The sequence below is a fragment of the Octopus sinensis genome, linkage group LG8, assembly GCF_006345805.1.
Source record: "Octopus sinensis linkage group LG8, ASM634580v1, whole genome shotgun sequence".
Lineage (NCBI taxonomy): Eukaryota > Metazoa > Mollusca > Cephalopoda > Octopoda > Octopodidae > Octopus > Octopus sinensis.
Window position 1 is genome coordinate 101,791,779 of NC_043004.1, and position 14,554 is coordinate 101,806,332.

General features: G+C 31.8%; 1 protein-coding gene across 3 annotated transcripts in view; it reads right to left on the reverse strand.

Moving 5' to 3' along the window:
• Positions 1-3,714: 3,714 nt before the first annotated feature.
• LOC115214883 (DBH-like monooxygenase protein 1) overlaps positions 3,715-14,554 on the reverse strand; it is a 125,610-nt gene continuing 114,770 nt past the window's right edge. For 2 of the 3 annotated variants that reach the window (XM_036505626.1, XM_036505625.1), the window contains exons 11-12: positions 12,505-12,619; positions 9,138-10,331 (exon numbers count right to left, since the gene is read on the reverse strand). In XM_036505626.1, the coding sequence (XP_036361519.1) occupies positions 10,092-10,331; positions 12,505-12,619 (355 nt within the window). In that variant the 3' untranslated portion in view covers positions 9,138-10,091. Of the gene's footprint in view, positions 4,170-5,664; positions 5,746-9,137; positions 10,332-12,504; positions 12,620-14,554 lie in introns of those variants that run through there. The other variant, XM_029783914.2, reaches the window with a different exon arrangement.

Below are 14,554 nucleotides of genomic sequence, written 5' to 3' on the forward strand. Positions count from 1 at the left end.
TGGTCTTGTTCTGCCAATATAGTGCTCTCTCGGTCTCTTTTTATTATGGGGTTCCTTTCATCATCATCTATCCCACCTATTTTCCCAAGAAACTCCTGTTGTGTCTACATGGAATTGATTATGTAGTCTCTTCTTGCGTTATTCTTCTACATGTCCTTTTTGTATTTCTTTTGTTTTCCCTTTTTTCTTTGCTATTAATACACCCTCGTTTCTAACAATCACTAGTATCGTTTCCTTACTCTGGGCAAGTTATCGCATTAAGCTCTCGAGTTCGATACGCATGAAGTCTTCCACACTTATCTATCCCCTTCATCCATTTGCTCCCTTCATGTATAGGCGATCAGTATTGTGGATAATGGGCTTCATGCATTGGCGATCTGCATGTGGATGATGGGCTCTATGCATCGTTAGGAGCTTTCTTGACTTCAAGTTCATCTCCTTTAGCTTCTCCTCTGTCCAATTCAGGATTCCGGCGCCATACCGAACTACCGCGACTGAGCTCTAGTTTATTACCGAAATTATGTTTTTGGCATTCACCTTTGAAGCCAATAGTTTTCTCACTCGTCGCAGGTACTCTTTATGACTTTTACTTCAAGTCGTTGTGTTTGATTCCACCTACCTCAAATCTTCCCATAGATTAAATGAGGTTGAGTTGCCTTCATCATTTCACCAATTGGCAACCAAGTACCTTCTATCCTGGCAAGCTTTCTCGTCTCATCACCATCGTGGCATGTTTTGAAAGTTTAAACTCCATATTAATAACGTTGGGGTAAATCCGCATTGACTGGACTAGGCTTTCCAGTTCTGTCCCAGTATTTTTGGGTGTTCGGGATATATATATATATATATATATATTCATATAAACTAATTTTTTATTACCTATAAACGGTTGCACATAGAAGCTCCTCGACAAATACAAAACATAAAGACAATACAAACGCAACGAACATAAACTCGGGGAACTAAAAGTTAGAAAAAGGAGATGAAATAAGTAGAAAAAATAAAAGAAACGAATGATAATATGAAAGAATGAAAATGAGGTGCAATGCTCACTCGACCCCTGAAGTCGTATGGTTACATTACACAGTTTTTCTCTTTTTCATAAAAATGTGTACATATATATATTTTTTGACAGTCTTTTTTTACATTAGAATATTATTTTTTTTTCCAGTTTTTCCTTTTTTCAAATTAAAAGTTCTTTTACTTTGGTATCTCCATTCTTTTCATCCCGTCGCATTCAACTACAGAAATTGGAATCTCATACAAGCAAAACCATTGTATCATTTTCATATGTCCAAAAATATCCATCGATGAATCTCTCATACCTTTCGTCAGGTATCATAATACCTCCATCATCTGCATCAAAACTGTTCACTCTGACAGCTTCACTCTCATCAGTCCCTTCCATTTCGCAATTTTTCTTTCAGCATCCACACTCTACTCATACGCTACCAAGACACCCTTATATTTGCCTAGTTCTTTTATTGTCTTTTCCCCTGACTCTTGCATATTTTTGACTTCAAGTCTTTCCTTACCTTTCTTGCGTTCTGCCGAATGCTCTCTTCCCTTAGATTTCTTCCTTCTTTTGGAGCTGAAAAACCCGTCACTCTCCTCTTTTGTTTCTTTCACCTCACTCTTTTTCTTATCTTTAACTTCCTGGGTACAATCCTCCTCAATTTTATCTTCCATTGTTTGTAATCTCTCCTCCGTCTGCTCTTTCTCTTGCTCCTTCTCCGACACCTTCTCGCTATGCGAGAATTCAAATACGGAGCACTAAGTCTTCATATGACCCCTCACCCCGCGTATATAGCAGTTCGGTCTCCGTCCCTACACCACCACATTCAACGTTTTCTCCTCTTTAACCTCAGTCTGGTAGGGGATCCGCTCTATATCTTCAAATGTGATAAAAAGCCACATTTCAACTCCGAATTATATATTTATATAAACAGCCAGATGCAACCATAAAGGAAAAATTCCGTTCCCACTTAGTGTGACTTAGGGTGCCAAAGAACCTACATTGTTAGAAATAAGAGTTAAAATACTCTTAATGCTGTAAGAAAAGCGCAAATATATACATATACTGACAGGGGAAGGAACTGACCCATGAACGCAAACAAAAGAGTTCAATACGCAAACAACGAGAGAAACAAATGGAAAACAGGACAAGTAACACAAAGAACCACCCTTCATCAGTTGTCGGCTGTCTATCAACTCCTCATTTCGAGTATTGAACGACAATATAAGTCTTCGAGGGTTAAAGTTGTGAACAAAACAGGACAGTGGAGACATACAAGGACACCGAACGAAAGCAAATATGGAGGGTCGTTTGACTAGAATGAGGGTAAAATAGCGAACGCTGGAGAAATATTTTCTTTGAAAAGAGAAAGATAGAATATGTCTGCTCCTTAGGACAGTGTTGAAAGAAAAGAAAGATGATCACGCGAGGAAAAGAAAGATGGACGATATTCACATGTGAGCAACGAGAAAGAGAATAAGCTAAGGAGGGGGGGAGAGAAAGAAATATATATATATACGTGGGATTGCCAATCTACTTTTAAGTCTTCCCATTAATATTCATGTAAAAGTAGGTTGCGTAACTTTGTCTATTTCTTCTCTTTTGCTCGTGTTTAACGTGGGGAATAACTGAGAATAAAATTAAGAAGATGAATGATAGTTTACGTATGTTCATCGTCTTCGTAATAGACAAGACTTTGACGGTGGAAACAGACCAAATATTGACGTATTTTGTGCAGACGACTGAAGAAGGTAGGGAAAGATGATAAAAATGACAAGAGATCTACTAACGCCTTCAGACTATAGAAGAGTTACTTCTGCTACAAACGTATCTTGATTTATTAAATGCAATATTAGCACTTGAAACAATTTGCTTTGAGATGGGTTCCCTATTTTACAAAAATTTTCAGTCAGCAACATTTTGCCGTTTGTAAGGGAAATACTTTTATTTTCCACTACAATTGTCAGATTTAAAGTAAGGTCGTAATAACATTGAAATTTATCTTTTACAAGTTAGTTCTTAATCAGCTAGTTGATACAATCGTTAGTGTACCGGGACCAATATTTGGTGGTATTTCTTTCGATGTTTCTAATGTCAGCTACGTCAACCGTGTCTTTCATCCTTTCGGGGACAATAAAATAAGAACTAGCTGGATATGGGTAAGATGCACTCGACTTCTCCTTTCTTCAAAAATGTTTCTCTGGTCCCAAAATAAGAAATACTTATTATTGCTACTATTAGAAGCTGAAATTTGCTGAATTATAATTCTAAGTTTGGTTTTCCAGTTTTCACATGTTTTCGAAACAATAAGAAATTTTAAATTTAAACTTTTTTGCTGTCCATTTGATAGTTTACAATTGATCATGCTTGCCAGTATCATAGACTTGGATACTGAGTTTTGTAGAGTTTGTATTACTTAATTACTGGAAGTACCATCCAGAGTGATGAGTCGATAGTATCATCTAGAGTAATGAGTCGGATCACAGTCAATCTGGTCGATATCAATCTATTCTAGTCGATAATAAATAGAACAAGTTAAACAAAATAGGTAAAACAAAATTATTTCTAAAACTATTTCTGTTTACAGATTGAAGAGAAAAGTTTATTTACTGAAAAATTTTATTGTGCAGAAAAATATATTAATTGAAAAATTTTATTACGCAGAAATCTTTATACAAAAATTTTATTACGCAGAAATTGAAAAATTTTATTATGCAGAAATATTACATCCTGGATATATCCTTTGTAAGCAAGTAACACTGAATTTTAATTCATTGTGGAAAATGAAGTTTTAACTCGTTATGAAAAATGAAGCTTATAGAATTTTACGGATAATCTTATGAAATATCGAAAACTAAAATCGTATAAACAATTTGACTAATGGTATATGAAATTAACTTTAAAATGTTTATATAAGCGCGCGCACACATACACACATAAATATGTATGTATTCGTATAGATTTAATGTTTGTTAATATCTACGAAAATATTCATCGAAGATTTTCCTCAGCTATACATTAAGGATTGTTTTTCCTATTTGTAAGAATAGTTATTATATTAATATGGTCTGAGGTCTGACAAGTGTTAAATTAACCAATAAGAAATGAAAATGAAAATTATTCCGGTCGTCACACAGAATTTCGCAGCTGAATTCTAGAAAATACGAGGAAAAAAAAGGAAATTAAATTGAATAAAACGAATTTATTTTGAGAAGATCTTAAAATTTTAGTTTTAGAATTAAAATGAAGCTCTGACATTTTACCTTTCAGTTTTCTAAACTTTGAGTCACCGAAAAAATGGTGTACGGTACTACTACTACACCATGTTAGACAGACAGACATACAGGCAAACTAAACAGACGTACTCACACACGCACGCATGCACACGTGCAAACAAAACACACACGAACCTCCAACACCAAACACAACGGGTCACTCAACTAAGTAGCGAAGCATCCATCACTAACATACTTCAACAATTAGCTCATAGATAGATTGGTACTCTCTGTCTCTTCTATAGATTCTACAATAGTCACTATTCTTCCTAACTAGCTGGTTGCATATTCTCACAGACTCGTTGACTCGTCTCACCTAATTTCCTTCTTAAGTTATTCTCACGGTATTTAAACCACGGAGTATCCGAACTTCTTGCTATCTTGCCTCTCCAAAATTCACTCTACTAGAATCCTATTTTCTATGCACATTGGGTTAGATTACCAAGCTGAGCATAAGCAATATCGATTTCACCAGTCTATGAAGATATAAAATGCCATAAGCAATGTTAACTCTCTTCTGACTTTTTTGTTTAAAATGGTGTGTAATATTTTGTAACTGCTAATTTGTTACAATAACTTATAGTTAACTGAATGATAAAGTTGATAATAGCTAAAATAAATAATCCGACAAGAATTCGTGAGAATACAATGGTTCATAATTCCATTGCATGAATTAGTGCAGCAGAAATTATTTCGAACATACACAGCAGAAGTCATCAAGTAATTGAATCCACTTCCTTAATTTCGCAACTTTAATTAACTATTCTCAAGGCACCTGTCATTATAGGTAACGTTTCAATTTCCACTTTTCATGTTCTGGGTATGGCTCTTTCTACAATATTTAAAAATTCTCTCCATTTCTTTTGATGATCCGCTATAGTATATTTGAATTAATACTTCGACTATGAAGTACTTCGTTTCTTCGTATCCTACACAAAAATACCCGATCGAATAACCTAAATTTCCATATTTGTGAGTATCGTCATATCTCAAAGTTTGGTTGCCTTGTTATATTCTTTTGTAGATCCAGTTTACGATGTATTCTTTCGAGATCGACGAAATAAGGACCATTTAAGTACTATGGCCGATGTAACCGACTGACCCTCTCCCCCAAAATTCCAGATATTGTGCCTCTCACTAGAAAGGATTTTTGTATTATCATATAATCAGTTTCATCTGTGGAATATGAAAAGAGATTAAATGAAAACTAAATTTACGATTGTGTCCTGATTAGTTATATGGTAACGGAAGTAAATATGTATAAAAACTGAACGATAGTGACATGAAGCATTCACCTTTGGTCAATAGTTTGTCTGACCATTTTAAACGAGAACCGTATACAAACTATTTTATTGTGTAAACTTAAAAACTTACCTCTTCGGTTGTAGTCGGCTGTATAGTTGACAGATCATCAGATTTAATTACTGGGAATGGTCGATTCTTATATTTCACACGCTACGAAGACAGTATATATCGATAATTAAATTCTGGAACATCAGTCTGTTCGTGCAATTTTTTAAAACGTTATTTATCAAACAAAATTTAGGATAACATAATTCTAAATTATGTATAAAAAGTATAAAAAGTACACCCATACTTCTTACACCAATAAAATTACATTATTTTGATAATCTTAACCATCCATATTATTCCTAAAAAATTGGAAATTTTTCGTGCAATATACACCACAAAAAATGATATAATATATACATTCGATATAATCTGTACATTTTATATAATATATACATCTTATATAATATATACACTTTATATAATATATTTAATATATTATACACATCTTACATAATATTAAATAAAGAAATAAATATAAATAGATATAAATTAATAATAATAATAATAATAACATATATAACCATAAATATTCTTAAATAACATAAGTTCCACAATCGTTATTAATCAATCATCAATAAAATTAAACAACTTATTTATACTCAAATATATATAAATATAAATACCATTAAGTTATTATTTGTGATATTTAAATAATATTTATATATCATATACATACCAAAAAAATTAATTAATTAATATCCTTAGTTACAACTAAGTATAAGAAACAACAACCAGAGATCCCAATATTCAATTTATTAATTACAACACATTAATTTTTAAATTATCTATTTTATCGATGTATCCTCCAAAGTCCACCTATTTCTGTCAATAATCCAAAATTATATTAAATTTCTGTCATTTTCATTAATTAATACCTCTATTATTACAACATCAATCGCTTTATTAATTCAAATTGGTTATTTCATTTTCGAAATTGGTATTGCTATTATTCAAGGTTATATCTTTTCTTTATTAGTTATTCTATATTCTGATAATCATCACGTGATAAAATCTAACTTTTATACTTACTCACTTAAATATATATTTTACCACCTTAACACCTTCAACGTCATGCTCTACTATTTAAGCTATTTAAGTAAATTATAAAGATAAAGATAATAATAACAACTATATTAACATTAAACGAAACAACTATTCATCATTCCATTTTATATATTATCTTCTTAATCATTATAAACATTCCCTAACCCCCTAACATCTCTAACCAGCCTATAACTACTAACTTTAAATTTATATTAGTAATGTTCTTCATCATTAATATAAACAGACATAAATCATATTTTCGTATTACACCGATATATTTATATTTAATTTTACTCATTTTTTTCATTTCATAATCTAAAAGATAATAATATAGAAAACATCAACAACAACACAACTAACATTCTATATAATAAAGGTAAAATAATTACTTCATTGAAACAAAGAACTACTCTCTGCAACATAAAACTCCCAAACAAAGTACCAATACACAAAATTACTATCGGCATAACACATAAATCATCATCTTTTATATTCTCATAAACCACACTTTTTAAGTCCCCCCATACCACATAAATAGATATACGTATAGAATATAGCATAGTTAAACACACTCCAAACATCCCAAATCTACCAATCAGTATATTCATATCCCTACTTAACAAAACTTCAATAATTATATCTTTTGAATAAAATCCAGCCAAAAAAGGAAATCCACATAACACTATATTTGAAATTTTAAGAATAATTCTAGAAAAAGGTAAATTATATCTTACTCCTTTAACATCTCCAATATCTTGTATTCCACAATAACAACGAATAATATTCTAACCACACAAAAATAACAAAGCTTTAAATACAGCATGCGTATATAAATGAAATAAAGCTAATACATGCATTTCTATTCCTAAACACATCATCATTATCCCCAACTGACTTAAAGTTGATAAAGCAATATTTTTTTTAAATATCATACTCATAAATAGCACAAATCACTGACATAAAAGTAATTATAATAGAAATAAATACTATGAGACAACAAAAATAAGTTACTTAAACTAAACAATTGTAAAACTGAACTAATAAAAACACTCCTGCTGTAACCAAAGTAGAAGAATGAACTAAAGTTGAAACGGGAGTAGGTGCTGCTATTGCAGCAGGTAATCAACTTTTAAATAGAATCTGAGCTCTTTTAGTTATTCCAGCAATAACTACAAAATCTATGCAAATATCAAAAAACCAAAAATATCAAATACATAAATAATTTCAGCGTCCTAACAGCTAAAATAAAACAATTTCCAACCCGATTTATTAACACCGTTAGTATACCTGCATTCAATGATTTATTATTCTGATAGTAAATATCTAAACAAAATGATATTAATCCTAATCCATCTCATCCCCAAATCAAACTAACGAATCTATGAATAAAATTTTTTTTAAATTATGGACAAAACAAAAAACATTAACACTATCATAAACCATTTCACATTAAAATCTCCCTCTATACATCTAATACTAAAAACACATACCGATCTAGAAATCAAGCAATCTAATCTTCTAAAACTACAACTTATCCAGTCACATAGAATATCTAACTCAACAAGCAATCTTATAGCAATAAAAAATTTCCCATGAAATAACACAACAATTATTCAAAATCAAATATTTAAATAAAATAGCTAAAACAAAAAAGAAACCGACATTAACAAAATACTAAAAAATCTCTAATTTCAATTTATTCGTAGTAAAATAAATAAACTTTTCCTCTAAGCTCACAACCTAGCATTTTTCCATAAAGTAATTTAAAAAATTTTTTAATGAATCCCTCTAATATAACTAATATCTAAAATAAATATCAATAAAGGAATAATATGTAACAATAATAATAAATTTTCCTTTCTTTTATTAACTCTGAGTACTTTTATAAAACTCATTGTCTGGCTATGATCAACTTTAACATAGAAAATTACATTATATAACCCCGCCCCCACAAATAACATCACTACAACAAATATATATATATATATATATATATATATATATATATATAAATACATAATATAACTACTAATTAAATCACTAAATTACAAATTCATATCAAAAATATTAATAATCTGATCATAGGATGATAATTAATTATACTTCCACACAAAAACAACCTTCGACTGTCAATTTTCACATAGATTAAATTACCTAGACAAAATAAACCCGATGAACACAACCCGTGACAAATTATTATTAAAATAGCTCCTTCCCAATCAACAAGAAATCCTCTAACCTTACCTGCTAATATCACCCATATATGACCAATAGAAGAATAAGCAATTAAACTCTTCATATCACTCTGATCGACACAAATAATAAAAGTCAAGAAACCTCCTCATAAACAAATAACAGTCAACATAACTATATGATTTCTACCTAAAAGCTTAAATAAACCCATAAATCGCATAACCCCATAACCCCATAACCCCATAACTTCAATAATACTAGCCAAATTTACTGACCCGAAACAGGAGCCTCTACATGAGTTTTAGGCAATCACAAATGAAAAGAATAAATAGGTAATTTTACTAAAAAAGCCAATAACAAACCAAAAATCCCATATCAATTAACGTTACCCAAAAATAAACAATTAATAATACTCATTCTGTAAGATCCCTCTCGATAACCTAATAATAATAAACACAATAAAGTCAAAGAAATTCTAATTGTATATGATATTATATAATACAAGCTTGTAATCGTTCAGGCTGATAAACTCAACTTAATATTAATAACAAAATAAGAATTAACGAAATTTCAAAAAACAAATAAAATATTATTAAATTCTCCACAAAAAATTATAATAACCACCACAAAACATAATACTAAAACAAAAGAAGAAAAAATCACCGACTTGTAACTTTACAATATTATTAAACCACTCGTCCAAAATCTTTAAAAAAATTAAAACCCTTGATATATTATCAAATAAATATTAAAATAAAAGATAATGATAAATTCTCTAACCCCTCTAAAATCAATTTCAATTTCATAAACCTAAAAATTATTATAAATTATAAAGGCAACTCCCATTTTAATTCAACATTTAAAAATAATAAGGTAATAATTATTTCGGGATGGACGAAATAAGGACCATTTAAGCACTCTGGTCGATGTGACCGACTAAATTTCTCCCCCAAAATTCTAGATGTTGTGCCTCTCACTAGAAAGGATTTTCGTATTATTATATAATCAGTTCCCTTTTCCGTCCGGGTTGCGGATCCGTGGAATAAGCTGCCGGACGAGATAGTCAAGATACCGAACTTTTTACATGAACACCATCCTGTACATAACTCCATGTCCCCCTACATGGCCTTGCTTTTTGCTTTTTGAGCCAAATAATTAACTAACTAACTAACATCTCTGGAATAAGAAAAAACGTTAGATAAAAACTAAATTTACGATTGTGTCCTGATTAGTTGTATGGTAACGGAAGTAAATATATAAAAAAAACTGAACGAAAGTGACATAATGCATTCACTTTTGATCAATAGATTGTCTGACTGCTTCAAATGAGAACCGTATACAAATATCTTATTGTCTAAACTTAAATACGGTTGTGGAATTGACGGCGGTAGTATAGTTAACGGACCATCAGATTTAATTACTGGGAATGGTCGATTCTTAAATTTAACACTCTATGAAGACAGTATATATCGATCATTAAATTCTGGAATATCAATCTGTTCGTGCAATTTTTTAAAACGTTATATATCAAACAAAATTTAGGATTCCATATTTTGGTAAAGAATTTTATTTTAGTAAATATTTTACTGTGAATTAGAATAGATCAGGTCAACATAATTTGATGAGAAGAAATATACAAGGCTTAAAATAGAATCGAAAACAAAACCTATTCAACACCATGAAGAGAGAGGAAAACAGGTCTGTAAAATAAATGAAGTAAAGTGCAATTCACGAACTTTCTTTTTAGATTTATTTTGATTAATATAAGGTTGTCCCAAAAGTTCGTAGAAAGTCTTGGAAAATAATGGTCTTTATTTTGAGGAATAATTTTTGTTGTTTTGTTAGTACTTGGCGAGTAAAAATTCAATTTTCGCAAGTGTTTACGAACTTTTGGGACAACCTAATATATAGTGAGATGTGCCAAACTTCACGTTAAACTGCTTGATCCAATTTACATTAACTATATTCATTTCTCATCATTTACAAATTAAACCCTTTCCATCGCAAGCATTATCCTGTCCCCTAAAAACATTCCACATAGAAACCCCTTCTGTATTTCCTTCTCAATATATTGGGTTATCCCATAAATATTGTGTTTTTTTAAATTATTTGAACAAAAAGTGGGAGGGGGATAGGATAAACTACCAGTATCAACATGCTATAAAAGCAGGTAGTAATTTCATCCTGTGCTTATTCTTAGTGCAAGTTCTAAAGATTTTAGCATTTATTTTTTCAAAGCTATAATAAAAGTGACAAAGGAGCACATTCGGCATATATTGCTTTATGAGTTCAGTAAAGGCAACACCGCAACGGAAAGTGCGAGGATATGTTAATGCAGTGAATGGGGATTGGACAATAAGCGTAAGCCAGTGTCAACGGTGGTTCCAGAAATTCCGAGCCAAAAACTACAGTCTAGAGGACAAGCCTCGGCCTGGAAGATCTGCAAAGCTCGCCGAGGACGTCCTGCAAACTCTGGAGGAACAAAATTTCATCGTAACTGTTAAGGAACTAGTAGAGAATATTGGATATTGGATTTGGTCATTCAACTGTTCATCGACACCTGCGTGCCATCTGAAAATTGGGTAGATAAGTTTCTCACAAACTTTCCAGTCTAATCGCACGCAGAGAGTGAACGTGTGCTTTTCTTTGCTGTCATGTCACACGAATGAACCATTTTTGGACCGAATATTGATTAGTGACGAAAAATAGGTTCTCTATAGAAATATCAAGCGCCGAAGACAATGGGTAGGGAAAGGAGAAACATAGGCACCCCAGGCTAAAGAAGGTCTTCGCCTACGTAAGGTGTTGTTATTTGTTTGGTTGGGTATGAAAGGTTTAGTCCATTTTGAACTTTGAAACCCAAACCAAAAATTAACAAAGGAGATCTACTGCGAGCACCTTGAGCCGCTTAATTCATTACTAGAAGAAAAACGACCATCTTTGGCTTCAAGACGAAAGGTGTTCATTCATCAGGATAATGCTCGGCCACATACAGCGAGGCTGACATTCCAAAGGTTGGAGAGTTTGAATGGGAAACGATGCTTCATCCACCATATTCGCCGGTCATTGCTCCATCTAATTATCCTCTTTTCTGCAGTCTTCAAAATCATTTGGACGGAAAAAATATGAATTCTGTAGACGAGGTCAGAAGAGTACTGCAGGAGTATTTTTTGTCAAGGACAAGTGAATTTTTGAAGAGAGACCTTGCAAGTCAACATGATAGATGGAAAAGCATTGTAGAAAATGAAGGAGAGTATATTTTGAACTTTAAAGAATTGTGTTTATCTTCATTTTGATAACTAAAAGTATAAAATAAACGTATTATTTTTGGGATGACCCAATATTTTGATAAAGTCATCATAAATTAAATGTGTTTTTTTTTTAGAAAGGAAGATAAAAAAAATCCTGTTTGGAGAAAAAAAGCAGTAACTTAACTAAAATGTTAAATTCCAAACTGGAAAATAGGTTATCACTGCATGCAGCTATAGGAAGTGGCGCTTAAAATTGACTACCGTAAGCTTTCATTTATAAATGTTAAATTTCACGACAGCCCTAATAAATGTTCAGAATATCATTGTAATCAATAAGAGAAAATAAAAGAAGAAAAAGAAAAGTACAACTTACACTTGACCTATCAGAACATATTTGTGTAAAATTGGTTTTAGGCTCCAAACCGTTGACTATTAATTCCATTTTTTTAATAGCATCCTCGTTATTTTTATAGTGCAGTGGGTCCATACTGAAATAGATAATATTTTTTTTCGTTTCCCTATATTTGAATTATTATTAAATCAATATAGACAAGCAAAATATTCTAGTATTTATAACTGAATTGATACTTCAGGTTAGCGTTTCTGTTTGTGCTATACTGCAAATATTTTTGTAAAAGACAGCCGTTTATGGAGTGGACCAATTGGATTGGTTTTTAGATACGAAGCAAAGCTGTGATTAGATCGATAAGCATAACAACAGGTATACTCTCTTTTACTCTTACTCTTTTACTTGTTTCAGTCATTTGACTGCGGCCATGCTGGAGCACCGCCTTTAGTCGAGCAACTCGACCCCGGAACTTATTCTTTGTAAGCCCAGTACTTATTCTATCGGCCTCTTTGGCCGAACCGCTAAGTGACGGGGACGTAAACACACCAGCATCGGTTGTCAAGCAATGCTAGGGGGACAAACACAGACACACGAACACACACACACATACACATATATATATATACATATATACGACAGGCTTCTTTCAGTTTCCGTCTACCAAATCCACTCACAAGGCATTGGTCGGCCCGGGGCTATAGCAGAAGACACTTACCCAAGATGCCACGCAGTGGGACTGAACCCGGAACCATGTGGTTGGTTAGCAAGCTACTTACCACACAGCCACTCCTGCTGTATTAATATCAATAATATTAATACGTTAACATTTTGTTTTTGCGGGTACCTGTTGTGTGCGTCACACTTCTTTGAAGTGGCAACGCGAGAGAGAGGATGACAGGGAGGGAGTAAGAGAGAAAGAGAGAGGGAGGGAGAGAGGGAAAGAGAGAGATAAAGAGAGAGTGTGAGAGAAAGTGAGAGAGTGACAGGGAAAGAGAGAGACAGAGAGTGAAAGAGACATCACTAGTGACGGCGTTCGTTTATAAAAATAGACTTGCATACTCATTCTTTTTCGTTTCTCTTATATTTCCATTTTACAACTTATCTGTAAATATCTGCTTGAATTTTTCCTATTAGCTCATTTGTTTTTCCTTATTGACTTTTATTATTCTTCCTTAAATTCTACACACTGATGAGAATGACAATACATAACTTTAATTATAATTATTATTAATACATAACTTTAATTACATTTTATTATTATTATTATTATTTTTTCATACATAGTCGAATTGTCTTTTGAAACGTTCGTATGTATTAAATTCAATTTTGATTTTAACATCTATCCATTTTTATACTTGTTTATGGTATCTTTATACCTATAACGAAATTTTTCAATTGTTATTTTCATATTCTTACTACTTGCTCCGGCTGATTTTTATGAATATGATGAATTTTTATTGGAAATTAATTTCTCTCTTTATGGACTCATCAAAATGTTTGAAATGTTCTATTTGAACTTATTTTTCCTCTTATATATATATATATATATATATATATATATATATATATATATATAAAATGTGACCTCGTGTGTACCGTTGGCGATTTTTTTCCTCTGTCTTCTCTTCTCTGGATCTTTCCTTTTCCTATGTTTCCGACGAAGAGCTCCGCTCGAAACGTTAAACCCTCCTTCTTTCCTGAGCGTCCAATAATACTATATTTGTTCCACGTCCTCGTGTTGTTGTGTTTTTTTGTGTTTTCTTGTTTGGATTAACTATATATATATATATATATATATATTAAAGATTACATGATTTCTAACTTGCATAACTGTACATTTGATGGTAAATTTTTTAAAAATCGTAGACTCATCGTAGACGCGCGCTAATACCCAGAAGGGCTCGATATGAATCACGACTATAAGATACCCGGTTTTGGTTAAACTGCACCGCAAAATGTGGGAGTAGTTAGGAATCTAAATCGTAGGAGACAGACAGCACACAACCTTTCTTATATATATATATATATATATATATATATATATATATATATATATATACACATATATATATAC